The sequence below is a fragment of the Notolepis coatsorum genome (genome assembly GCF_963971535.1).
Source record: "Notolepis coatsorum genome assembly, chromosome: 16".
Taxonomy (NCBI): Eukaryota; Metazoa; Chordata; class Actinopteri; order Aulopiformes; family Paralepididae; genus Notolepis; species Notolepis coatsorum.
The window spans coordinates 42,101,211-42,128,788 of record NC_140180.1 but is presented as its reverse complement, the minus strand read 5'-3'; the positions used below and the strand labels follow the sequence as shown (position 1 = coordinate 42,128,788).

Sequence of the window (27,578 nt, the reverse complement as noted above, 5' to 3'; positions counted from 1 at the left end):
GCACATGTATAAAAAATAATTATAGGTGTCTCCTCATGGTTGTATCGCCCTGTTCTGAGAGAGAGAGAGACACTGTATGTCCCATAAGTGTTGGCCCATTTAGAGGGTACTTCAAGCAAACTTACTTTAAACTTTAACGCAAACTACAAAAAAATTCTCATATCCAAAAGTAGTAGATAGATATAGGTCATACATGTAGGTATGCATTTGGTCTCACACTCACACACTCACACACACACACACACACACACACACACACACACACACACACACACACACACACACACACACACACACACACACACACACACCTCATCAATGGAAAGGTTTTGCCTGGGGTGCCTTGATACTAGCAAGACATTCCAGTAAAAAGTAGCCTAGCTTAGCACAATGAATGGAAGCGGACAGTGCGGGTTAGCTAGGCGACGTCATCTTTCCTTCACAAGGCGCATCGATGCGTAAGCTGTCAATTGGAAAGCAGTCCGTGTTTAGACAGCAGGGCGGGTGACCAAAACACCAAACTCGTCACACAGCAGTGGCTGATACTGTAATTCACGTAGCCCGCTTGAATGAACTGCGAGAGATCATTCATAACTCGTATACACACTCGGCACATTATTCTGCGAAGCAGCCCAGCGCACACACATGCACACACACACATCACATTATTCTGCTTAGCTTAGTTGGAATACTCAGTTAGCCGATAACATTACAGTAGTTAATGTTTAGCGCAACGTCGGTATATACAGGACTGGCGAGGATGCAAAGCATGTTAGACTATTGGAACCGCTGCTCGCAGAGTTTTCGTTGCACATAGAAGCAGCTCGAGATGAGTTGTTACAGAGTGGTCCACACTGCGTGTCTATTATGAAATGACAATTGCGAAGCAGCCCAGCGCACACACATACACACACACACCACATTATTCTGTGAAGCAGCCCAGCGCACACACATACACACACACCACATTATTCTGTGAAGCAGCTCAGCGCACATACATACATAACGACTGCAAAAGGTCGAGTCCCGTGGATATTATTGCAAGAGATAATTCATACATATGAAAAGCCAATCTGTTGTTTAGAATTTGGATAGGGGGTAGGCTCTGATACCTCTCACCTCTGCGGGGTCTAACACCTTTTCACAGCGCACACGCCGCTCTTGTGTGTGTGCGCACGTGCATGTATGTGCGTTTCTTGACGCGATGTAGTTCTCTGGCAAACGGAGATAATTACAATCATACCATCTAGCAAGAATTAAACGTATTTACAAGTCGTATTAAGTTTAGCAAGTAAGGAGACATATATATAACATCTCAAAGCACTCGAAAATGTCATTTTTCTATTTTTACCGATTTCTGAATATTTCTGAGCATTTGGGAGACATTCTAAATCCCTTTGTTCTCCGCCCACGGGTGCAAAAAGCAGTTTGGACTCTCAAGGGTGTGTACGTGTGGATGTGTGTGCTGTGAGTGTATTTGATGGTTTGTTACATAGTGTTATTGTCGTTGAGCATCCTGATGGCCTGGGGATAGAAGCTCCTTCTGAGTCTCTCTGTGCTTGCCATGAGACTCCAGTATCGCTTGCCTGACTGCAGCAGTTCAAAGAGGCAGTTGTTTGGGTGGCTAGAGTCTTTGATTATTATGTTAGCCTTACCCCTGCAACGCTTGTTGAAAATGACTTGGAGAGTGGGAAGCCCACCTCCAATTGTGTGTTTGGCTGAACGGGCCACTCTCTGTAGTCTGCTACGGTCTTCTGCGGTGCTATTCCCAAACCAGGAGGTGATATTGCCAGTCAGGATGCTCTCTATTGTGCATGAGTAGACGTTCTTAAGGATCTTCTGACTCACTTTGAACTTCCTTAGGCGCCTAAGGAAGTAGAGGCGTTGCCGTGCCTTCTTGACTACACTGTCAATGTGTGTGGTCCATGTCAAGTCCTCGGATATGTGGACTCATAAAGGTACTTAAAACTGTTCACTCTCTCGACCGGTGCCCCGTCGATGCTGAGGGGGCTGTAGTCCCTGACCCCCGACCTCCTAAAGTCCACAATCATCTCTTTTGTTTCGCTGACGTTCAGGGAGAGGCAGTTCTCCTGACACTACCGCGCCAGATTATCTACCTCTTCCAGGTAGGCCCTCTCATTGTTCGCAGAGATCAGTCCCACCACTACTGTGTCGTCAGCTAATTTGATGATTGACGTGTGTGTACAGCGAGTAGAGGAGGGGACTCAGAACACAGCCCTGGGGGACCCCTATGTTGAGGGTCATGGATGAGGAGGTGCAGTTGCCTGCTCTCACCACCTGGGGTCTACCCGTCAGGAAGCGTGAATACTTTCGGCAGCCAACATGCCCTTCCGCGTTGCTCTGATTGGCCGAGCGCGCGCATGCGCATGAGCCGCAACGCGCTCCTCAGCCAGGCAGCAATACTAAACTCCGCTTAAGCAAATTATACAAATGGAAGTATTGATTACGCCATAACGAATCATTAAAAAAATATACCGTTAACTGGAATATGTTGTTTCTTTACACATATGTTGGATTATGTAATTGGTTTGTCATGACAAACCAATAAAAAATCGTGAATTAACCGGTGGCTACAACAACACACAGTAACTACATGCATCATTGTTTACAATGAACGGTGGGGCTGCTCGAAAGGACTGGACACGGACGCGTTAAACAGCAATCAATTAATTTAATATAACAGTCCGGTTCTGTGTTTGTTTGTGTCTGTAGATTGTTGGTGAACAACTAACTTTAGGTTAGTCCTTTCGAGCAGCCCCACCGTTTATCCTTTGTATAAATTGCTTAAGCGGAGTTTAGTATTGCTGCCTGGCTGAGGAGCGCGTCGCGGCTCATGCGCATGCGCGCGCTCGGCCAATCAGAGCAACGCGGAAGGGCATGTTGGCTGCCGAAAGTATTCACCGCGTCAGGAAGTCCAAGACCCACTGGCAGAGGTCATAGTTCAAGCCCAGGTCCCTGAGCTTGGCTATGAGTTCGGAGGGGACTATGGTATTGAATGCTGAGCTGTAGTCGATGAACAGCATTCTCACATAGTTCCCCTGCCTCTTGTCCAGGTGTGATGCTGCTGTGTGCAGCACATGGGCTATGGCGTCCTCCGTGGACCTGTTGGGGCGATATGCAAATTGCAGGGGGTCCAGGTTGATGGGGAGGGAGGAACAGATGTAGCCCTTCACAAGCTTCTCAAAGCACTTCATGGCTATGGAGGTGAGAGCTACAGGGCGGTAGTCTTTGAGGCAAGCGGGCGTAGATTTTTTGGGTACAGGGATAATGGTGGACTTCTTCAGACAGGTGGGGATAGATGTTCTAAGGACAGGTTAAATATTTCAGTGAATACCGGGGCCAATTGGTCGGCACAGACTTTTAGGACGCGGCCGGGGATACCGTCTGGTCCTGCTGCCTTCCTGATATTCACTTTCTTAAAGGTCCTCCTCACCTCATGTTCTGTTATCCTGAACACTGAGTCTCCATCAGCAGTGGCCCCCCCTCCATTGCAGTGGTTTGTAGGCTGGGGTTGTTATTCACAGCCTCAAACCTCGCATAGCAGGTATTGAGATAATTTGCCAAGGAGATGTCACTGTTCAGCTTGAGGGAGGTGCCTTTGTAATCTGTCATCGTTCTGAGGCCCTGCCACATACCACTGGAATCAGCCTGTTCCGTTTTGCCTCTATTACTGTCCTCCTTACGTTGTATCTTGCCGCCTTGTGTTCATTCATGTTGCCTGTCACAAGCCCGGTGTTGTAAGCTGAGGTGCGCGCTTTCAGAGCCTCACGGACGGATTTGTCTACCCAGGGCTTTTGATAATTTTTTTTATCAAATTCTTTTATTATTACTTAACATGAAAACAAGACAACACAATACAATAACCATAATAACAATACACAGAACTTCACAGGGAGATAACAGAACAATAATAATAAAAGAAATAACAATTTATAAAAACAGAGTACAACATTTAAATTTTAAAGGGGTACTATCTTACAATTGGCCTTTCCCAGTATTCAGTGCCGTTTCCCGGCTGTGCGGCTCTATATCAATAAGACTTATGTCTCTAATTCTCATATTGGCACACTCTTCCAATTCCCCTCACATCCCTCACCCTCACCAAACTGAGTCATCTCAAAACGTGCATATCAGTGATGTCAGAGATTTCCAGCTGCATAACAATGTGGCAATTGTCACCAGGCCACACAGTGGTTGGAGCCCAGCCTCAAAACGGCTTAAGATCCTGAGGTAGAAAAACGCTGCCCCTGAGTACCCGACCAGAAATACAAAACAATGAACTTTTTCGAAAAACAAAAACCTACAGAGTGTTCCATAGACTCACAGGAACCGTGCAAAAGTGCCCAAACAGTGAAGAAATAGCAAAATAGCAAAATAGCTCCCCCCCAATAAAATTCCCCCAGTTAAAGTTAAGAAGGACAAGACAAAAGACAAGACAGACAAGACATTTCCTCCTCCCCCTCCCACGAGACCGCCGGACTCCCCCGAACAAGCACCTCAACCCCGCTCAGCCGCACACGGCGGTCCTGACCTTCTCAGCTGTTGCAAACCACAGGTCAATACCAGCCTGCCCCACCCCAATCACCCGCGCCGTGGATATCTCAAGATAAATACCCAGGGCTTTTGATTTGGGTAAACTCTAATTGTGGTAGAGGGGATTGTTTCTTCTACCAGAGTACAAACAAAGTTTGTTTCAGTGTAGTCATTAATATTGTGTATATATATTATATTAACATTGTGGATGACAATGAGGCTGAATACAGGGCTCTGGTGGAGAGCTTCGTAGGATGGTCGGACAGTAACCAGCTCCAACTCAACGTCAGCAAGACAAAGGAGCTGGTGGTGGACTATCGGAGAGGTAAGAAGGGTCCCCCTTCTCCCATAATCCTTGGAGGGGAGGAGGTAGAGATGCTGAAGTCCTACAAGTTTCTTGGAGTTCACATGAACAAAAATCTGGACTGGTCGGATAACACTGAGGCCCTCTACAGGAAGGGACAGAGTAGGCTGTTCTTCCTGAGGAGGCTCAGGTCGTTCGACGTGTGCAGCCACCTGCGGCTATTGTTCTACCAGTCGGTTGTAGCCAGCGTCCTCTTTTTTGCTGTGGTGTGCTGGGGGGGCAACATCAACTCGAGGGTCTCCAGCAAGCTGAACAAGCTGGTGAAGAAGGCTAGCTCAGTAGTGGGTGGTGAGCTGGATAATCTAGAGGTGGTGGCTGACAGGAGGATGAGGAAAAAGTTAGAAGCCATCCTGGAGAACCCCTCTAACCCCCTCTACGAGGAGCTGGCCAGAATGAAGAGCACGTTCAGCCTAAGACTCATCCCCCCCCGACACACCACAAACCACCTGGGCCGGTCCTTTATACCGGTAGCCATCAGGCTCTACAATAAAGGGCTCGGGCGGCCGGTTCTGCTGCCAGAGTTATCACTGTCTCAACTCGGGACATGAGAACTAGAGACTCACATCAACGACTATCTTGGTTCTATCTTGATTCTTTGCACTAGAGACTCATAACACTGGTCTATCTTGTGTTTGTACTTTTTATATTACTATTTTATATTTATATTACTTTATTTATAACTTTTTATAGTACTTTATTATTATTTATTATTATTATTATTATTATTATTATTATTATTATTATTATTATTATTATTATTATTATTATTATTATTATTATTATTATTATTATTATTATTATTATTATTATTATTATATTTTATATTACTATATTGTACTGTACTGTGAATCTATGCATCCCACACCCTGTACCCCCCCCCCCCCCATGCTGCTCTGACACCTGAATTTCCCCTAGGGCAGGGGTGGCCAACCCGCTCTTTGCCCGTCAATGTGCGGCTCTTCCATCCATAAAAAAAAAATAAGAATAAACATTTAATATTTTTTTTAAATGGTCCATTGGCATGTTCTTGGGATCTGAATCTAGGGACATAATAGATCAGTGTCAGAAATAGTGTGTCTGTTACTAGGCTTGAGTAAATTGTAATGAACCAAAAGGAGAATATCAATTCTATTTAATTTTATTTTATTTTTGACTGTGAATAACACCATGCTAAAATTGACCAGACCTGAAAAATCTAAGCAAATGCATAAAGGGAAGATGATTAAACAGAAGGTTTTGTAGATACAGTACTGAATTCTGCCATCTTTTTTATAATGTAAATTTCTCCACCATTTTTCATCGTATTGCAACACCGTTTTTTGCAAAACGTTCACAGAAAGGTAGAGAAACTAACTGCGTTCTGTTTTAAGTCAGATGATTGACAGGGGCTGGTGTGAGCTGGGTAAGGTGAGTCTCTTCCTTCAAAAGACTACACTCACTTTTGGCTGTGACACTTCCTCCTGTCAATATGCGCCGGTTTCCGACTCAATGCCCTGAGATTTCTATAATCTTATATTTCACTAATAACAGTTAAAATAATTGGTAAACAAACGTAATGCTGAAAATATACACTTTTACTGTATATCTCAGGATTAAGAGGTTAACCCTGTGAGGCCCAAATTAAAAAGACATTAGCAACTTCAGAGGCCAGAGGGTGGGACATATAAACACATTACTATCAAATAGCATTGTGAGGCTGAACAACAGGACCAATTGACTATAGGCCTACATGTGCTTAATTCTTTTTAAATAAACATTATTTTTTTTTAATTACATTTTTTAAATTTCTCCTTCTCCAATTTTCAGTTTTTCTCCCCATCCCAATTTAGTCGCCGTGCCAATTCCCCCCCTCCCCTACCTGGCTGCTGTATGCATGTTCTCCTACGAGTCGGTACAAGGGCGTCCCGAAGCCGACCGCGCGCTTCCTCCGATACGTGTGGCGACTGCCAGTGACGTCTTTTCAATTGGCAGTGAGGACTCTCATTGGTGAAGTGTAACGCGTGGGAGGGCACGCTATCTCCACCAAGTCCTGCCCCCGCTGAGCAAGCGCCGAGACCTGACCTGTAGGCGTCGCTGTCCACAACGCCAGATTCCCACCCACCAGCTTCCCACCCCCTAATACTGCTAATTGTATTAGTATGAACGACCAGCCAAGCTGGTAGCAACGCCGAGAGCTGGGCTCGAACCCAGCATCTCCTGCGTTGGTGACGAGCGCAATCTCCGCTACGCCACCTGACAGCCCTATAAACATTCTTTTTTTAAATGGCTAAAAGTGATTTTGTAATTTTGCAACCGTGGGTCTCACAGGGTACTTTTAACCCTGTGAGGCCCAAATAAAAAAGACATTAGCAACTTCAGAGGCCAGAGGGTGAGACCTATAAACAGTAGCTCCACTACTAGGCCTAACTCAGGCCACACCAGCAGATCTACCAACAGACCCGGCCATCCACATCGGATTATCACTGTCGTCACTACAAAATCAACGGCCGTGCCTCTGCCTGGGCAGTTGAGAGCACGTGGCAATGGTGTTGTCCACACCAACCTGCGCCCGCTGCGACGTGCTGCGTCCAGTGTGACGCCAGATATCACTCTCAACATGGCTCTTATAAATGCTAGATCGATTTTAAATAAGACATTTCTTCTAAATGATCTTTTTACTTTCCATAAACTGGATTTTATGTTTTTAACTGAGACCTGGCTCCACGCTGGTGACTGTACACCGTTCTCCGAACTGCTCCCTCCTGACTGTACATTTTTTAATTCCCCCCGGTCCTCCGGTAGAGGTGGAGGTTTAGCCTCCGTGTTCAAATCTTGCTTCCAGTGTCGCCTGTCCCAGCCTGTAGCAAGCTACTCTAGCTTTGAGCTGCAAACATTTGAACTGCACCTGTCATCCCCCGTGTTCTGTGCTGTTGTCTATCGTCCACCCAAATACAACAAGGAGTTCATCACAGACTTTGCCGATTTTCTCGCTGGGATCATGGTGAAATATGACCACGTTTTAATTTGCGGTGATTTTAATGTTCATGTCTGCTGTCCGCTGCTACCCCTATCCCGGGACTTTCTGAATCTCATTGATTCATTTAATCTGATACAATCAGTCACTGGTCCAACACATGATAAAGGTCACACGTTAGATCTTGTGTTATCGTTTGGTATATCTGTCTCTATAACAGACATCTGTGCTGCAGGTCTTTCTGACCACTCACCTGTTGTGTTTACCTTAATAGCCCCGTGCCTACATAAGAACGACCATGCCCCTGCGCGCTACTCGCGTACGTTGGGCCCCCTGACTGCTGTGCTTTTTTCTGATGCTTTTAACGGTTCCCCACTTCACGCCTTGGGCGCAAACTGTGTTTTTAATATAGATGATTTAATTTCAATGTTTGACTCGACCTGCAAAAATATTTTAGACTCTGTTGCACCTCTCAGGTCCAAACGCAGCAAAACACTCCAAACACCATGGCTAAATGACTCCACGCGTGCTCTCAGACGCACATGTAGGCGTGCAGAGAGAAAGTGGAACAAGGATAAGCTCCACGTCTCCCTCAAAATCCTACGTGACTGCCTATCTGCATATCAAAATGCTGTCAAAACTGCTAAATGCAAATACATCTCCAATTTGATCTCTACAAATTGCCACAAGCCCCAGATTCTTTTTAAAATTCTTAACTCCCTCATTAACCCCCGTGATGTCTCCCCAGTTGTGCCATCATCTGCTCTCTGTGAACGTTTTTTAAAGTTTTTTATTGATAAAATCTCTGCTCTCAGACCAGTTCTCATTACAGCCTTCCCAGCCCCCCCCCCCCCTTCTCCCCTACTATCCCTGCCTGCTGTTTTTGAGCAGTTCCAGCCCGTCTCTCCCTCCTCTCTCTCTGACATAATTAAACACTTACGGCCCACAAACTGCCCCTCAGATAGCCTTCCCTCTCGCCTTCTAAAAGAAGTGCTCGATTCAGTCTTGCCCACTATTCTGTTGCTGGTAAATTCCTCTCTCAGCTCTGGCTGTGTCCCAACTGCCTTTAAACACGCTGTGGTTCAACCCCTGATAAAAAAGAAAAACCTTGATCCCTCTATTTTATCTAATTTCAGGCCTATTTCCCAATTACCCTTCCTGTCAAAAGTCCTGGAGCGAGCAGTTTACCTCCAGTTAAAACTGTTTTTAGATGTTCATCAAATCCATGAAAAGTTTCAGTCTGGCTTTAAACCGCGCCATAGCACTGAAACAGCCCTCCTGAGAGTCCAAAATGATCTAATTTTAGCTGCAGATTCTGGAAATCCCGCCATTCTCGTGCTTTTAGACCTTACAGCCGCCTTCGACACTATAGACCACCGCCTGGAAAAACATGTTGGCATCACAGGCGTCGCCCTAAGCTGGTTCAAGTCCTACCTGACTGACCGGAGCTTCTCAGTCCAGCTTGGAGAATTCTTCTCCTCAGCGGCCCCACTTACCTGTGGGGTGCCCCAGGGGTCGATACTGGGCCCCATCCTCTTTTTATTATATATGTTGCCCTTAGGCTCAATCATTGCAAAGCACAACATGTCCTTCCATTGTTTTGCCGATGATGTGCAGATATATCTACCCTTACAAGCAAAAGGCAAGGTCACATTACAACCACTGCTAGATTGCCTGGCTGATATTAAATTATGGATGAGTTCAAACTTTCTCAACTTAAATGAGCGCAAAACAGAGATAATTTTATTTAGTAATGATTCACCTGACCCTACAGCCATTGCCCTAGGCCCCCTGGGCTCAAATATCCGCTCCTCTGTCAGAAACCTTGGAGTAATCTTCGACAGAAATTTTAAATTTGATAAGCAGGTTAGTTCGGTGTTCCAAACTAGCTTTTTCCACCTCAGACTCCTAGCCAAGACTAAACCATACCTCTCCCAGAAGGATCTGGAGAGGGTGATCCATGCCTTTATCTCGACCCGGCTGGATTACTGCAATGCGTTGTATATCGGCATTGACCAGTTGCTGCTTCGTCGCCTGCAACTGGTACAAAATGCGGCTGCCCGCCTGCTTTCCGGTACCAGGAAACGTGACCACATTACACCAGTTCTGGCTTCTCTCCACTGGCTCCCCGTCCGTTTCCGTATTGATTTTAAACTTTTACTGACTGTTTTTAAAGCACTACACGGGCTGGCTCCACCGTACCTAGCTGAGCTCCTACATCACCCCACCCCATCCAGAGCCTTAAGGTCTGCTGACCAGCTGCTGCTGGAGGTGCCTAGGACCAGGCTAAAAACCAGGGGAGATAGAGCCTTTGCTGCTGCTGCCCCCAGACTCTGGAACAGCCTCCCCCTCCACATAAGATCTGCCCAGAGCCTGGAGGTTTTTAAATCCTTGCTCAAAACACATCTCTTCTCCCTGGCCTTTGACCAGAGCTAGCCCAGCATCTATACATGACGTCAGCTGTCACTCTGCATTTTTATCAAATTTTCTTGTCTCTTTTATTGCACTTTGCACTTTGCACTTTGCACTGTACTGTACTCTACCTCTTTTCTAGTGTATTTTATTGCATTGTATGTGTTTTTTTATCATGTTGTGAAGCACTTTGGTTTGGCTGTTAGTCATTTGTAAACGTGCTATACAAATAAAACTGACTTGACTTGACTTGACATGAAGGGTGCCGTGACTGAAAACAAAGGTTGAGAAACGCTGGTGTGGTATGGTGTGGCTCTTTGTGGTACCACAGTAATTTTTGTGGCTCTTAGTCTCTGACTGGTTGGCCACCCCTGCCCTAGGGGATCAATAAAGGATTATCTTATCTTATCTTATCTTAATATCGTCTGTTATCGCGGAACACGTCCCAGTCTGTGCATTCAAGTGCAGCTTGGAGCGTCTCCTCTGATCCCACAGACCAACGCTTCTCATCTCGCGTTACTACAGGAACGCGCTTGAGACTTTGTTTATACTCCGGTAAAAGAAAGATGACGTCATGATCTGATTTGCCGAATGCGGTAACAGCCTGAGACTTGTACCTGTTCTTAAATTGCAAGTAGCAATGGTCAAATAGTTCTCGCCTCTGGTGGGACAAGTCACATGCTGATAGAAATTCTGAAAAACTTTTTAAAGATTTGCGCTATTGAAATCGCCCGCAACCACAATAGCAGCATCAACATTGGCTGTTTGGAGTTTGTTTACCTCGTCGTGTAGCTTAGAAAGCGCTTCTCCGGTGTTTGCGTGGGGGGGAATATACACTCCGATCAGAATGACCGACGTTAATTCTCTCGGGAGAAAGAATGGTCGACACTTGATGGATATATACTCCAGGTTTGGGGAGCAGTGGTTTGAAAGTTCCTTCACGTTGCCTGGATCACACCAATTGTCATTCAACATGAAGGCTATTCCACCTCCCCTCTTTTTGCCGGAATCTTCCTCTGTACGGTCTTTGCGGTGGATGAAAAAGTGATCAGTCGATTGAATGGCGTGGTTTGGGATGTCCGGCGTCAACCACGTCTCGGTGAAGCAGAGAACATTGCAGTCCCTGATGTCTCTTTGGAATTGAATCCTTGCTCTGATGTCGTCCAGTTTGTTCTCAATTGATTGCACATTGGCCAACAATATGCTGGGCAATGGCGTTTTGTGTCTCCTGGATCGCAGTCTATCTCGGACGCCGGCTCTCTTTCCCCGCTGTCTTCCCCCTTTCTTGCGTGGGCCGATGTCGTTTCTGCCCAAGATCTCAGCAGGCCATTGTTGTTCCTCGGCGAGCCGATCCAGAGAGCAATCCAGTTGGTAAGTAACTTAATCCAATGTCCAGGGGTGCAGTGCTGGGCATACGCGGTCAAACGACGTTTGGGCTTTGTCACTGAGGCAGAAGTACGCGCATCCTATTATTATGCAAAGTCTAGGTGATAAGTGCCGGCCGGCCGGCCACACAAAAATGACTCGTTGCGCCGTATACCCCGGCCGCCGGCACTTATCACCTAGACTTTGCATAATAATAGGATACCGACAACCAAATACAAGCCCTGTAGGTGGGGGGTTGCTTGATCTCCCGACTGGAAGGATGAGACAAGTTGTATCATCTGTTCTGTGCGCAACCGAGGGAACATGTATGCGCATGCACGTGGCGTTTGGCCTTGGCCCATATTACGACTGCACCACTGCCAATGTCTATGAGTGACTGACGGTCATATACATTAAATGCACCAACAGTTGGTACCTTAAAAACTCTTAAAACTATAAAAATTTACTAAATTAAGCACAGTCTCGACGGAGCACACAGAGAGGCTGCTGGACAGTGCGGCGCCATTTTGCGTTATGTGTGCCTGGTGCCAGTGTAAGGCAGCCATTGAGTCTGCGTAGCCCAAGGTTTGGTGCTACACAGTAGAGGTGAAGGAGACTATTTCCACCCTACATTGTAAAAAGCGCTTTGAGTGTGTCTAGAAAAGCGCTATACAAATGCAATGATCATTCATTCATTCAGTATGTTTCATGACCCTCCTCTATGGTGCTATATGTGTAGAGTACGTTTCATGACTTAGGAACCCCATTCAGAACACATGTGGTCATTTCAACAAATACATGAAAGCAAATCAGAAAACAAGTATTCTGTTCTTTATCTGTAAATTTTACTTTTCTGTTTTTTGTCTCTATCTTTCTCTCTCTCTCATACACACACATGCACACATACAGTCAAGATCAATAGGCTAATGCAGCTTGATATCCACTCCACTCATATCAGAGCTCCAATCTATATATATATATATATATATATATTCAATTGCCGCTGTCACATAGGAAGCTTTGGTATGCTTCCTTTTATCTGTAATAATAATGCATGGTGCTCGCATGAACATGTGGCTCAGGAGGTAGAGCAGTGGTCTGGTAATCGGAAGGTTCCCAGTTCGATTCCCGCTCCTCCCGGCAGTGTGTCGAAGTGTCCTTGAGCAAGTCACTCAACCCCTAACTGCTCCCGATGAGCAGGTTGGCACCTTGCATGGTTGCCTCCGCCGTCGGTGTGTGAATGTGTGAATGAATGGATGAATGTGAGGCATAAATTGTAAAGCGCTTTGAATAAAAGCTGTTATATAAATGGACCATTTATGAACAAACCCACACAGGGTCGCGGACCGATAGATGACATTTTATAGAAAATAGCATAGCAACTGTAATCTTTTACATTTAATGTAAAACCACTGTAATAAGAAAACAGATACTTAAAAAACGTTTCTATCAGATTTGACAGGAAAAAGGCATTTAGGGTAAGTGATTATAGAGCTGAACATAATATTATATGTGCTAAAATTGTGTTTGGTTGTGCATGATGATAATAGCACTATTGAAATGACTGGATCTTTTTCCACTTCCATTTAAAAAGGCATCCAATAAAGTCTTTGACCACTAGGTGAAGAAACTGGCGCTATAGAGCACAGTAGGAGAAAAGGGGTCCCCAAAAATTGGGTATAGCATGTTCTTTCAGCATCTGCACGAGGACGCACGAGCACGGGTGGTGATGTAGAACACAAGAAGAGTGCATTGGAGGTGTGTAGGCATGCCACTGTGCTTCACATTGATTGGTCTATCTATATGAATGAATGATTTTATTTCGGTCTTCTTTTAAAAAGCAATGTACGTACAGTAGTAGAACATTTATAAAATAAAGAAAATGACCGAAAAGGTGTAGGCTGAAGCCGAGGCTTATAATTGCCTACCCTTTTTACATTACATTATTTACAAAAAAACTAACAAAAAAACATAATTCAGTACATAATTTTGCTAAAACAAAAGGTTACAAAAGTTTCATCGTTTTATATACAAAACGTATACACATTTATTTATTTGTTTTTTATATATATATATTTCTTTGTCACGATTTTAATACAGTTATGCTATAATAAAATATAATTAGGATAATAATAATAAGGTTTTATATTTATGTATCACCTTATATTGGAATAATTTCTTAAATGTATGTATCGAACTACACATTTTTACTTCTTTGTCACAGTTATTTCATAGTTTAGATATGAGCTCCCTCATAATCTAGCCAGCTAACGGAATCAATCAAAGGAGGTCAAACTTTCAGAAAGAACACCGATAGGATGGAAACAATGCGAGAGCAAAGAAAATGGCCTTTGCAATGATTCTATGAGGTAGGAAATGTATTCATCTCGAAGATTATAGAACAATAGAAAACTATTGTTTATTTGGGTGGAATGTGAATATAAACAAAAATGTATTACAAGAAAAACTCTAGTGTCACTACTGTAGTGATTTTCCAAATGCAAATGCTTCAAGGACAGAACTCACCCCAGTCCTTAACCAGCTATACTGTACATGTGCTAAGTATGACGGGACAGCTGTTTCAATTGCAAATCACCATGTGGCATAGGGGTGGGAATCGCCAGAGACCTCACGATACGATACTATTGGGATACTTGCGTCACGATACGATAGTATCGCGATACTAAATATATCGCGATACGCTGAGTATTTGCGAAAATTATTATTATTATAATTTTTTAATCACATTTAATGTATTACCTTTTTTCAACTGCAAAGTAAAACTTTGTCAACATGTTTTATCTAATAAAATAAAGTTCAGTCTGTTCATCTCACTTCAATCATTTTTATTGCAGAACATGGTATTTTCTCAAGCAGACAGATGTAAACACTGTAATCTGTGTTGCATGTACCTGACAAACTGAACTGTTTGTATTACAGTCATATTCCAACTTAACTGAATGCACATACGTGTGTGTGTGTGTGGACTACTGTACTATTACAGGTATTGAAATGAACAATGCAACTTCCTTATACAATTTTTATTTTATAAAAAATTGATACAGTATCGCCACGCAACTCGGGATATACTACGTATCGATTTTTTCCCCCACCCCTAATGTGGCACCATTCATGTTTCAACACTAAAAGATGCAGTTACATGTACAGGAACTGGAGACTACTGTACAAACTGCATATTTCATGAACTGCATTTATATAGGGCTTTTATCCAAAGCGCTTTACAACTTATGCCTCACTCACACATTCACACACCGACGGCGGAGGCAACCTGCTCATCGGGAGCAGTTATGGGTTAAGTGTCTTGCTCAAGGACACTTCGATACGCTGCCGGGAGGAGCAGGAATCGAACCGGGAATCAGGAATCTTCCGTTTACCAGACAACCGCTCTACCTCCTGAGCCACTGTCGCTCCCATGGCAAGGAATCAGCAAAGCAGCCCAAAAGCAACTGAACTAATTAGAATACATTAATAATGATTTAATTAATCCATAGTCCTGAGTATTCCTATGGAATACATTTGAAAATGTGAAATTAGCCTTCATAGCTCTGCACACACACACACACACACACACACACACACACACACACACACACACACACACACACACACACACACACACACACACACACACACACACACACACACACACACACACACACACACACACACACACACGCACACGCATACCTCATACACAAACGCATGCGCACACGCACACACACACGGTTACAGCATAAAACAACTGTGCACTCTCATTCACCTCAGGTTCACCAACCCTTCACCATTCATCCACCAAAGAGTACTAATGTATTAAAACACTACAGCTGAGAGAGAGAGATTATTGAAGCATGAGGGTGTTTGTGGTTTCTCCCAGTGCGTCTCTGTGTGTACTTGTGTGTGTGTGTATGATGTGCGTGTGTGTATTATGAGCGTGTTCCTGCTATGAGCAGAGTCTACAGTGTGCTTCAGTGTTATTGCCTTGTCGTGGTCAATTGTACTGTCACTTATCTGGAGTAATAAAGAAGGGAAGGCAGGGAGGAAAGGAGGGAGGACAGGAAAGAAATGAGGGAGGAAAGGAGGGAAGGCAGGGAGAAATGGAGAGAACAGGGAGGAATGGAGAGGACAGGGAGGAATGGAGAGGACAGGGAGGAAAGGAGAGGACAGGGAGGAAAGGGGGGAGGAAAGGAGAGGACAGGGATGAATGGAAGACAGGAAGGAAAGGAGGGAGGACAGGAAGGAAATGAGAGGACAGGGAGGAAAGGAGAGGACAGGGGGGAAAGGAGGGAGGACAGGAAGGAAAGGAGGGAGGGCAGGGGGGAAAGGAGGGAGGACAGGGAGGAAAGGAGAGAGGGCAAGGAGGAAAGGAGGGAGGACAGGAAGGAAAGTAGGGAGGACAGGGAGGGAGGACAGGGAGGGAAAGGAGGGAGGACAGGGAGGAAAGGGGAGGACAGGGAGGACAGGGAGGGAAAGGAGGGAGGACAGGGAGGAAAGGAGGGAGGACAGGGAGGACAGGGAGGGAGGGTATGGAGGAAAGGAGGGAGGACAGGGAGGAAAGGAGGGAGGACAGGGAGGAAAGGGGAGGACAGGGAGGACAGGGAGGGAGGGTATGGAGGAAAGGAGGGAGGACAGGAAGGAAATGAGAGGGCAGGGAGGAAAGGAGGGAGGACAGGAAGGAAAGGAGAAGAGAGGGAGGGAAGGAGGGAGGAAAGGAGAGGACAGGAAGGAAAGGAGGGAGGACAGGAAGGAAAGGAGAGGACAGGGAGGAAAGGAGGGAGGACAGGAAGGAAAGGTGGGAGGACAGGAAGTAAAGGGGAGGACAGGGAGGAAAGGCAGGGAGGAAAGGAGGGAGAACAGGGAGGAAAGGAGGGAGGACAGGAAAGAAAGGGAAGGACAGGGAGGAAAGGAGGGAGGACAGGAAGGAAAGGAGAGGACAGGGAGGAAATGAGGGAGGACAGGGAGGAAATGAGGGAGGACAGGGTGGTTTCCAGGCTGACCAAGCGGTGGTTTCCAGGCTGACCTTTCTGGGAGGAAAAGCAAAATCGATGCCGGCCATCACACAAGTGATTGCTCTCCAGTCAAAATATTACATTTTCACACAGCAGTACTGCTTAATGCCACCTGGGAGGCAGCTGTAGTTGAGTTTCTGGGAGTAAGAAGGATGTTTGGTAGCATGTTATCTTATTTCTCTCTAAGGTCTAAAGGCCACTGGATTCTAACTCTCTCTTTCCTCTTCAATTTGACTTCTTTATCTCTCTCCTACCGATGTTTTATATCCATCTACCATATCCTCATCTCCCCAGGCCCCCCGTCCCCTGCTCTTCCTTGTATCTTAAAGATTCTCTCACTCAACAATCCCCACCCCCCGCTAATCTCCCCTTCTCTTTCAAATCAATCTATTTTCTCCTCAGTCCTTGTCAGACAGAGTTTATTTCTCCATCGGATTTGCCGGCGGAGAACAATCAGCCTTTTCATCCCGTCTCCGACGCCGACGAACATCACCGCGGCAAATTACAATCCGAAGCAGAGCGGCACAAACAGAGCGCAACAAAACACCTTGCTGCCCTCCTACCTGCCCCTTGCAGAGATTCCCGAGATTGTTTTAGGGAATTACACGGCCTCAAGCAGTGCGGTGGTGGTAGTTGAGGAGGTACACGTACATTTTGATATATAGACATACATTTTGATATCAATTAAGAGGTTTTAAGTTTGTCTCCTTAGTAGAATAGTTCAAAATCTTTGGTTGTCTCTGGAAAACTTAAAAGTTGTCTGAGGCACACCGTTTCATAGCAAAAATAAAATGCCTTTATTGTGACATAGCTAAGTACAAAACAATTTAAGTGGATAGCAGATCAATAGCAATTAAGGTTTTTTGTTTGTCTCCTTAGTTCAAAATATTTGGTTGTCTCTGGAAAACTTGTCCAAGGTATAATGTTCCGTAGCAAAAATAAAATGCCTTTCAAATCTTTGATTGTAATTGGTTGGCACCCTGAGGGTTTCTAGAGACAACCAAAGATTTTGAACTACTCTACTAAGGTGACAAAGTTAAACCCTCTTAATTGCTATTGATCTAACCCGTCTCAAAGAACACCTGATTACTGTTGGTTTAATGGAGGACCCTGGCAGCACTCCTATCCAATATACTGTATTGTATATTAAGATATAGAGGCTTTCAACTTGACAACATAAACATTCTAAATGGACTCACATTAATTTCCTGTCGCAGTGTCCACTAATACGATGGCTGACAGGAAACACACTTGGGTCCAAACTGCTCCCTGGCAACAGAATTCCAGTAAAATCGTCTGTACGATCCTGTTGCCCATGCATTAAACGAATGGTACTATCCATGGGTGCTGGTATCTTCTTCCACTATTATACTGATCTAGACTGTGCACCTGGGGAGAGACACAAGTTGGTGCTAGTATTGCACCCACCAAAGGTATTGTCTAAATACCTAGAAAAAGTGGTTGGTAGATTCTGTATTAGCCAGGTGCCGATCAGGACATTTGCTAGTCATACACCCGCAAGTATAAAAAAAACTACACCAACCAGCTTTTAGGCCCCATTCTGTGTGACTTCTAACCAACAAACCTGTATTGCAGTAACCTAAACATGTTTCAGTTTTGCCAATTCTCTATTGCCCATATTTATTGAAATGTATAATATAACTGATAGGGAATACAGACCCTCATCTGTACCTTTGATTACACTGCTACTTTCTCATATTCTTATGTTCAGAGTTAATTCGATTGTTTACAGTTATTTCTTTTTATATTCAGATAAAATTGTATTGCTTATATAAATTATATTGTCTTTCTACTATTACCATGCCCATACCTGTACCCCCCCTCCCCCATGCTGCTATGATGCCCACATTTACCTAAGGATATCAATAAAGGAATATCTTATCTTATCTTAATGAGAATCTCGTAGTTCACAGCTTCTACGGTATTTTCTTTTTTTCACAAGTAATATTTTCTTCTCTTTCACCTACAATTATTCCAATCGTTGTTTTCCTGACCCCCTAACCTGCCTCATGACTGGAGGGACACATGCCGGGGTCACGAGTCAACCCGCTACGTCGCTACGACCTCGTGTGCATAAACCTCCACTACACCGCCAGTAGGCGAGTAGAGGACCGGAGGTTAGATGGAGAGATGGGTAGAGAGGACAAGAGACAAGGGAGTTATGAATCCAGTCCAAGCCCCGTGGTAAAACCACATCTATTCATCTTGGGAGAGTTATGGTTTGTATGGACTAATCTTCCATCTCTGCCTTGCCTCTACCCCCAGCTGTTAGAAGCACCCCTCACAGCGATGTCAGTGGAAGACTTATCTGATTACCCCGTTGTGGGGCTTCCTTAGTTTAATTTATTTTCTCCTCCCTTTCCCTCTCTCACTCTCTTCAGCCGCCATTAACCCTCTCCTCTCTTCTCCGCTTCCCTTTGATTCTCCTCCCCCTCCCTCCTGTCTTCTTCTTTGTGTCTCTTGCTCCTCTGCTCTTGATCTCTCGCTCGTGTATATATATATATATATATAACATCCCTCTCCCCTTGATCCGTAGCCAGGCTTATCATAGAGGGTACCCTTCTATCAACATAGCCTGCTCTGTCCCATATGACAGAGGGCTTTACCACAGGAGCCACAGGGGGGTTGAGGCCAAACCAATCCTTCTGTCACTTCAGCCCTGTGTTGTAATTGTAATTCTTTTTCAATTATATATATTTTTTCAAGCAATCTGTACCCTTCTGTGATGGATTTCTATTAAAATACGATAACTACAACTTGTGTGTGTGTTTGCCATAATATGTAATATATATATATATATATAGCAAGCATTAGATGTTGTGTTGCCTACGAGGGACTTGTGAAGTAGCGACCAGATGTGGTTTAGTTTAGTTTACAGTACAGTCTTCTTCTAATGAGCAACACATGGGTTTAATAAGGTCTTATATATGGCTTCTAGTTACAGCATAATGTAGGTGTATGGTGTCTATTTGGGTATGACTGTGTTTGTTTACAGTCTAATAAAGAACATATTATTCCTAGCTTTTGTCTAATTTGATACAAAGTATGGCTTATTAGGCCTTATTAGCGTACCGTTAAATGAAGTGCGACCCTTTTATTGGTCTACTCTGGTAGTTTAATTAGTAGCATGGTGTACATGTTTGTCACTACCATCAGATGAAAGGTCATCTGTGCCAACACAGGTGGATTGGCAATTTTGCAAATTCCTTCAGTCTGCGCCCGTTTGACAATTGTGTGGCTCAAAAGGAACCTGCTTCCACTGAGACAGGCGGGGTGGCACAGTGTATCAATAAAGATCCAGTCTTGCAGTGCAATTTTTTTATCCATTCTGGTATCCATTTTGGCATACAAATCACACCTCCACCTCTGCACACTGAGACCGTGTCTAAGTGCAGACGCTGGCAAATCTTTTCGGTCATTCCTACTTTTCATGGGGGAACACATATAGATTCAATGTGCATGCAATTTAAACACATATCACTTACAAATTATGCCTTTAAAGAAGTCATTACATTATCGGTCAACATTATATACCTTTTCATTATATCCCTTTTCCTACTGAAGTTTACTAAAGATTCTTTGGTCTGTCTGGGATTCCGACCATGCTCAGATCCTCTTTGAAAGAGCGGGATCTGTCGCAACAAATAATTTAGTTCTATTCATATGTGGATTTCTTTTATAGTTTAATTTGCTCCCATGTCTGCTTTTCTGCAGACATGGGAGAACTTTTTTAACCTCTGTCTCAACCGGTCCCATGGAACAGCTTCAAACCGCCTTCTGTCTGGCCTGCAGTGCTGAACCTTACCTGCTCTGCCCTGACCAATTCTGACTGGTTTCTCCTGCCCCCCCGGGGCATACGGCCCTGAGCTATTGTCTTGTATCTCATCCTGTATCCATACGCTTGCAGTAGTTCTATCTATTACTCAATTTCACCATTTTCTTATATACTTTGATTCTACTGTCACCATGTATGCATATGCTCACTACATGTATTTATTGCTCCATCTCCGCCCATTACAAACATGGGAACTCTCTATCGGTCGTCGGTAACGGCATTTGCATTGAACACTAAAAACGGTTATCAGCCCGATCGCTGTGAAAGCATTGCAGGATCAAGCTAGAATTGATGTCAAATCGCCCTTACCTTTGGCCGGGAGTAATCCAAAAAGGAATATTCCAATTTCTTGATCGCCATCTGGTAGATCCAATCCCCATTTGCTCGACGTTATAAACGACCATAACATAGTTGACGGGCTTCGATGTAAGAACTGTGCGCCTCCCCGAGAAGAAAAAATGAAATCCGAGACCTGGGGTCATTCCACAGCCCAGGATACAATGTTAGAAATGGTGCTCAATACCGCCGCCTGGTAGGATGCGGCCGGTACTGCACCTTCGGATTCACACTATGCATTTTTCAGGCAACACACAGCTCCCTGAGATTGAATAGGGTATTAAAATCGAGAAAAAAAAGGAAAAACGACCCAGAAACGAGAATCTTCGTTTTTGGCAATTAATGTGTTAAAGAAGATGTGTCTGGCCCATGGTGAGAGAAACAGGGTTTATTCAATGTATGTGATGTATAGATTGGGGGGAGATGACCACAGCTAAAACGGTGCCGGGTCAGAGAGATCAAAATGTGCATGGTTTGCCTATGAAGAGAGTGATAGAACAGTGGTCCAGTAGCCAGCAGAATGTTTAGCAGTCAGCCCAATGTTTTGCATTCCTCGCAGGAACAAACTGATAAGAGTGTACTGTAGGCCCAGGAGGGAGAGAGGTTCATCTTAATGAAAGTTTAATGGTGTAAAGCAGGGGTAGGCAACCCTAGGCACGCGGGGGCATTTGCATAGGCACAGGGGGCAGCAGTAATAATAAAAAAAAAAAAAAAAAAAAAAGTATATATATTTTTTTTCTTTTTTGCTCTGAAATATTATAGTGAACTATTTTGCACTGTTGTCGCATTTATCTTGTTGAAATCCTCCCACAGGTTCTTTTTACTACCACATATTTAATTGAGACCCTTTATTTGTTTATTATTTCAATTTAGCTGGAAATACATTGCTACATCATTCAGTAACATTTGCAGAGCCTTATAACAAAAACATTATTACGGTCACCATTGTGACCAGTGGGATTAATCAACAATTTTTATTATTTATTTTTCTATTTCATTGAACATTGCACATGTTAAAAGCCATTTTTTTTACTCAAAATGTGAGTATTACCAAGTCAACTTGTGTTCTTAAAACAATGACAATAAACATAGTTTTATTAGGTTGAAATAATGTGGTTGTGTACTTATTTTTCTGTTAACTTATTATGGATTGAAAACTGAAAACCTTAATGTACAGTAACTGAACTCAATATTTTTAAGTTCTGGTAACTTATTATTATAATTTTTTTTACAGTGTAGTCTTGCGATCAATCAAAACTTATTTACACGATATACCTCACATTCACCCTCCATTCACATCCTGGTGTTCTCCTGGTGTTCTCCATTAGGCCTGTAGGTGGAGCTATGACAGCACACGTACAGTGCAGTGATGTGTCCAAAAATGAATGGGCAAATGTGAGTGAAATGGTCGCACTGTATGCAGCTGTTTGTCTGCATTGCATTCCCCCCCCCTCCCCCCCCAACTCAGATTTAGGGTTGATACAACCATCATAATAATATTGTTAATAATAACAATAACAATAATGATGTAATAATGTAAAAACTATCATTAAAAATACCTGATTATGAGAAAAAAAATTACGATGCATGGAATATTGTTGAGGCACACTAGTTACAACTATATTTCAAACAGGCACTCCATGTCAAAAAGGTTGCTGACCCCTGGTGTAAAGGTTAAAGCAGTTGTCATGACAACACATCGCATGAGAACCAGAAGGCGGGGCCGTCGTTGCGACGACGAACCTCTATAAGTCGAACGGTGTTTCCGGGTGTAAGGCAGACTAGAATCTGACTCAGACCAGAATCTGACCGAGAGCGAGTAGGACTGAGATCACACAGAGGACTCTCTCTCCTCTTATCACGAGAGAGGGGGGGGGGGGGGGAGGGGGGGGGGGGGGGGAAGAATGCCACGACATCAGTAGCTTCGGCTACCACGAGGATGGTCTTAGGCTAACGAACAGGCCTGAACACTATTGGACTGAATCACAAAAGGACGATAGACGAACACATCGAAAGATCATTAGAATAGACTCTTCAAGGACGATACAATTTGATAACATCTGATAACATCTGATTATGAGGTTCTGTTTAAAGCAATAAAACAACGCTTCTCCTCATAAGGTATTTCACGGTGTCGAAGTGTCGAATTCTTACAGAGGGTGGAGAATTATTATGGTTTATGGATTGCACTAACGGGGGAGATAAGGATCTTATCTACCAGTATCGGAGACGTCAGGACCATTAAAAGTACACAACGCAGAGGAATTGGATGGAGAGCCAAACAGACGAAGACGTGATACTGGCCAGTTTGATCAGAATCTTACAATGGGGACATTAACGTGTGTTGTCGGGCCTTACAAATAAATTTGATTTGATTGATTTATTAATAATAAACAGAGCAGTTGATGCAGAAAAAAATGTAAGACAACAGAATATATTCTCGAGCCAGTGAGTTCCTAAGACGAAATGCCACACAGACTGGTGGGTCCAGTTAGCTGTCCAGCAGTTCGCCTCAAGAAGCTCCTGTCTGTTCAGTGAGTCTGTCATATATAGCAAAACGTAGGAGTTCCTGGCCCTCCCTCGACAGAGAGAGAACTCTCAAGGTCGGCCTACAAATGGAATACCGGTTATCAGGAACCTCAACAGTAGATACGGCCTATTGTAGACACTGTTTCATAGTCCTTTTACAATAGATAGAATTACAGACAGACCAATAGATGGATAGATGGATAGATAGACAGTTCACTTAACTCCACTCTACAAACTCTTCTACCAGTTCCACGTAGGCTCTGTCACCACTAGTGATGTAGCCCACAACTGACGTACTGTATGCCATACTGGCATGATCCATTACTACATCTGAGAATGTCTGTAGATGTTCTGTCTCGAGATGTTAGAGCACATGGACTGGCAGAACTAGCAACACATGACGTTAATACCCATGTACTAACACTGTCAGTGTGTGTGTGTGTGTAATACCCATGTACTAACACTGTCAGTGTGTGGTGTGTGTGTGTGTAATACCCATGTACTAACACTGTCAGTGTGTGTGTGTGTAATACCCATGTACTAACACTGTCAGTGTGTGTGTGTGTAATACCCATGTACTAACACTCAGTGTGTGTGTGTGTAATACCCATGTACTAACACTGTCAGTGTGTGTGTGTGTGTAATACCCATGTACTAACACTGTCAGTGTGTGTGTGTGTAATACCCATGTACTAACACTGTCAGTGTGTGTGTGTGTAATACCCATGTACTAACACTGTCAGTGTGTGTGTGTTGTGTAATACCCATGTACTAACACTGTCAGTGTGTGTGTGTAATACCCATGTACTAACACTGTCAGTGTGTGTGTGTGTGTAAATACCCATGTACTAACACTGTCAGTGTGTGTGTGTGTGTGGTAATACCCATGTACTAACACTGTCAGTGTGTGTGTGTGTGTGTGTAATACCCATGTACTAACACTGTCAGTGTGTGTGTGTAATACCCATGTACTAACACTGTCAGTGTGTGTGTGTGTAATACCATGTACTAACACGGTCAGTGTGTGTGTGTGTTCAGGGAGATTCAACTGTAAATAATACTGATACAGTATGGAACACATTTGTTGACTGAATGGCTGTAAGCCATCAAGGGTTTGAGTTATCTTGATGTTAGCAGGCAATAAAACACAAATGGGAACCACCTTTTTATGATTTCACCAGTCATGTAGATGTGACCCCGAAGTTCTCTCCGAGTGTGTGTGTATTGTGTCAACCCTCTTGTATTGTCTGGACTCTTTTAGAGAAGGATCTGCAAAACCAATCAATCACTGTGCTCTGTTTTGGAGGGCATGCCCATTGGGTCAAAGTGTATCTACAATTCGAGCGTGCTAGACTGGCAGGCTTACAGCTCAGCTAGAGAGGAGGGAGCTGCAGCTCACTATGGAAGTAATATAATATAGTGAGACACCTGTCCAAATCTCATGTGTTGCCTCTCTCTCTTTCAATCTCTCCTCTCACATCTCTGACTGATCGCTAATTAAAATGTGAAAGGAAGGTGGCCACCTACTCCTTTATCTTCTAGTGAATTACTCCGTTTGACGAATGGGTGAATATATTTAGAATAAATAATGTGCTGGCAACTCAAAGAGACTCACGTCAAAAGGCAACACCTCCACAGACGTGTTGAAAAGCTTGTCCCCAGGGTGCTCAATGTTCCCACTCCGGAAGAAATACCTGCCAGAGAGAGAGAGAGGGGGAAGAGGGGGAGAGGGAGGAGGCAGAGAGAGGGAGAGGGCAGAGAGAGAAAGAGAGAGAGAGGGGGAGGGAGGAGGGCAGGGAGAGGGAGGAGGGCAGAGAGAGAGAGAGGGAAGAGGGAGGAGGGCAGGGAGAGGGAGGAGGGCAGAGAGAGACAGAGAGTCAGAGGGACAGCAGGGGATGAGAGAAAGAGAGATAAAGTGATAAAAGAGAGACACCAACAGAGAGGGAGAAAGACAGATATGCAGAGATGGAGAACGTGACAGAGAGACAACGACAAAGACGGAAAGAACAAGAGAGAGAGAGAGAGAGAGAGAGAGAGGGGTCAGGTTAACCATGTAACAGCACAGCTCCTGTAGCAACTACCTCTGAAGATCTAAGTGAACCCCTCACCCCAACACACACACACACACACACACACACAATCAGTTTAGCGTTGAATCTTCCTTGTTACCACTTAGCCCGCACTAGAGCACTCCATATAGGCCGTAAGGTGAAGGCTGTATCGTTTCATCCCGTTCCCACCTCGGCGGACTACACAATTTTCACTCGGGGTGAAAGATATATTGGTCTAGATTTAGGAACAAAAAGTTCTCCATTGACAAACTAGCCTGTTTGCGCAATCATAATTTTAAAGTCGGGACTAGATCTTTCCTCGTGAACGGATACTTGGTCACCACAGAGTTTATTTGACGTATTTGGTGCGAGTTCGGTCACGTATCTTGCGCTCGACCAATAGCAGCTCTCTTTGTTGCGAGGATACAGCCGTCGGGCCACAATAAATGACATCCACCTTCTAAAGTTCGCAAAGTAATGTTTGTCGAAATGGGCCACACCGTGTCTCTACAGCTATAATACAGAACAGAAACACAGCTTCGCAAACATAGTGCAACGCCACGGAAACGACTAGAAAGGCTGGCATTCTAGGTAAATTAACCTCACTCAAAAGTGTTAATGATTTTTTTTAACTATGGTCCCAGAGACTGTAGCATCCTCTGCCATCTGTTGTCATATTAATGTGAATGGAGATTAACAAGAACGGACGAGGAGAGAGCAGTACATGTCGACGAGATAATATCATGCCTGTTAAAAATGCATTGCATTTCCATTAGTGTTAATATGCACGTTTTCGTAGTGCTATTCTGATTTACCTTGGGGGGGGAGAAGGGAGCTAGAGAGCAAGCGAGAGAGAGAGAGAGAGAGAGAGAGAGAGAGAGAGAGAGAGAGAGAGAGAGAGAGAGAGAGAGAGAGGAGAGAGACAGAGAGAGAGAGAGAGAGAGAGAGAGAGAGAGAGAGAGAGAGAGAAGAGAGAGAGAGAGAGAGAGAGAGAGAGAGAGAGAGAGAGAGAGAGAGAGAAGGAGCAAGCAAGACACTACTACTTCTGAGACAGTTTACCAGTGCTACAGCCTACAGCGTTTAACAGACGAGCTTCTGTGACTATTATGTATCCATAAACTTGGGTCCATTTAGAATGTTTATACTGTGAAGTTGAAACGTATATATACCCACCTCTCGATGCGGACCGGAGTAAAGAAGCGGATGCGTATGAAGTCCCCCGCCACGGGGGTGAATGCCCAGAAGAAGTCCTCTCCTAGGTAGGCCTTCTCCAGGGTGAAGTGCTGGTAGGTCTTCAGGCTGGTGGTCACCTCTGCCAGTGGGTTGGCGTGGCCCTTGTGAAGGGTCTGCTTCCCAAAGTCCTTGTCCTGGAACAGATCCAACAGGGGGGGGGGGGGGGAGAGCGAGAGAGAGAGAGACAGAGACAGAGACAGAGAGAAGAGAGAGAGAGAGAGAGAGAGAGAGAGAGAGAGATAGAGAGGAGAGAGAGAGAGAGAGAAAGCTGGTGGAATAAATGGTTTTGAAACTGAGAAACGCAAGAGAGAAGATTCCTGGGTGGATTCAACCAGCAGGAACACATGGCTGTTAATTTTCAGGTTGACACCTTGCTGGTCCACGGCTGTAATATGTAACGCTACGCTACACTAGCTGCTACATACCACAGCTTTAATATGTGACGCTTTGCTAATTACATACACAGCTTATGTGACGCTATGCTAACTACATACCACAGCTTATGTGACGCTATGCTAACTACATATCACAGCTTAATATGTGACGCTATGCTAACTACATACACAGCTTTAATATGTGACGCTATGCTAACTACATACCACCAGCTTTAATATGTGACGCTATGCTAACTACATACCACAGCTTTATATGTGACGCTATGCTAACTACATACCACAGCTTTTAATATGTGACGCTATGCTAACTACATACCACAGCTTTATTATGTGACGCTATGCTAACTACATACCACAGCTTTAATATGTGACGCTATGCTAACTACATACCACAGCTTTTAATATGTGACACTATGCTAACTACATACCACAGCTTCAGTATGTGACGCTACTCTACGCTAGCTACATATCACAGCTTTAATATGTAATTCTACGCTATGCTA

The 27,578-nt window shown here is 44.2% G+C and overlaps 1 protein-coding gene across 1 annotated transcript in view; it reads right to left on the bottom strand.

Moving 5' to 3' along the window:
- Positions 1–27,578, bottom strand: part of mgat4b (alpha-1,3-mannosyl-glycoprotein 4-beta-N-acetylglucosaminyltransferase B) — a 418,569-nt gene that overhangs the window by 17,182 nt on the left and 373,809 nt on the right. The window contains exons 13-14 of the mRNA XM_084332017.1: positions 26,621–26,814; positions 25,012–25,090 (exon numbers count right to left, since the gene is read on the bottom strand). Coding sequence (XP_084188143.1) covers positions 25,012–25,090; positions 26,621–26,814 — 273 coding nt within the window. The remainder of the gene's footprint in view (positions 1–25,011; positions 25,091–26,620; positions 26,815–27,578) is intronic.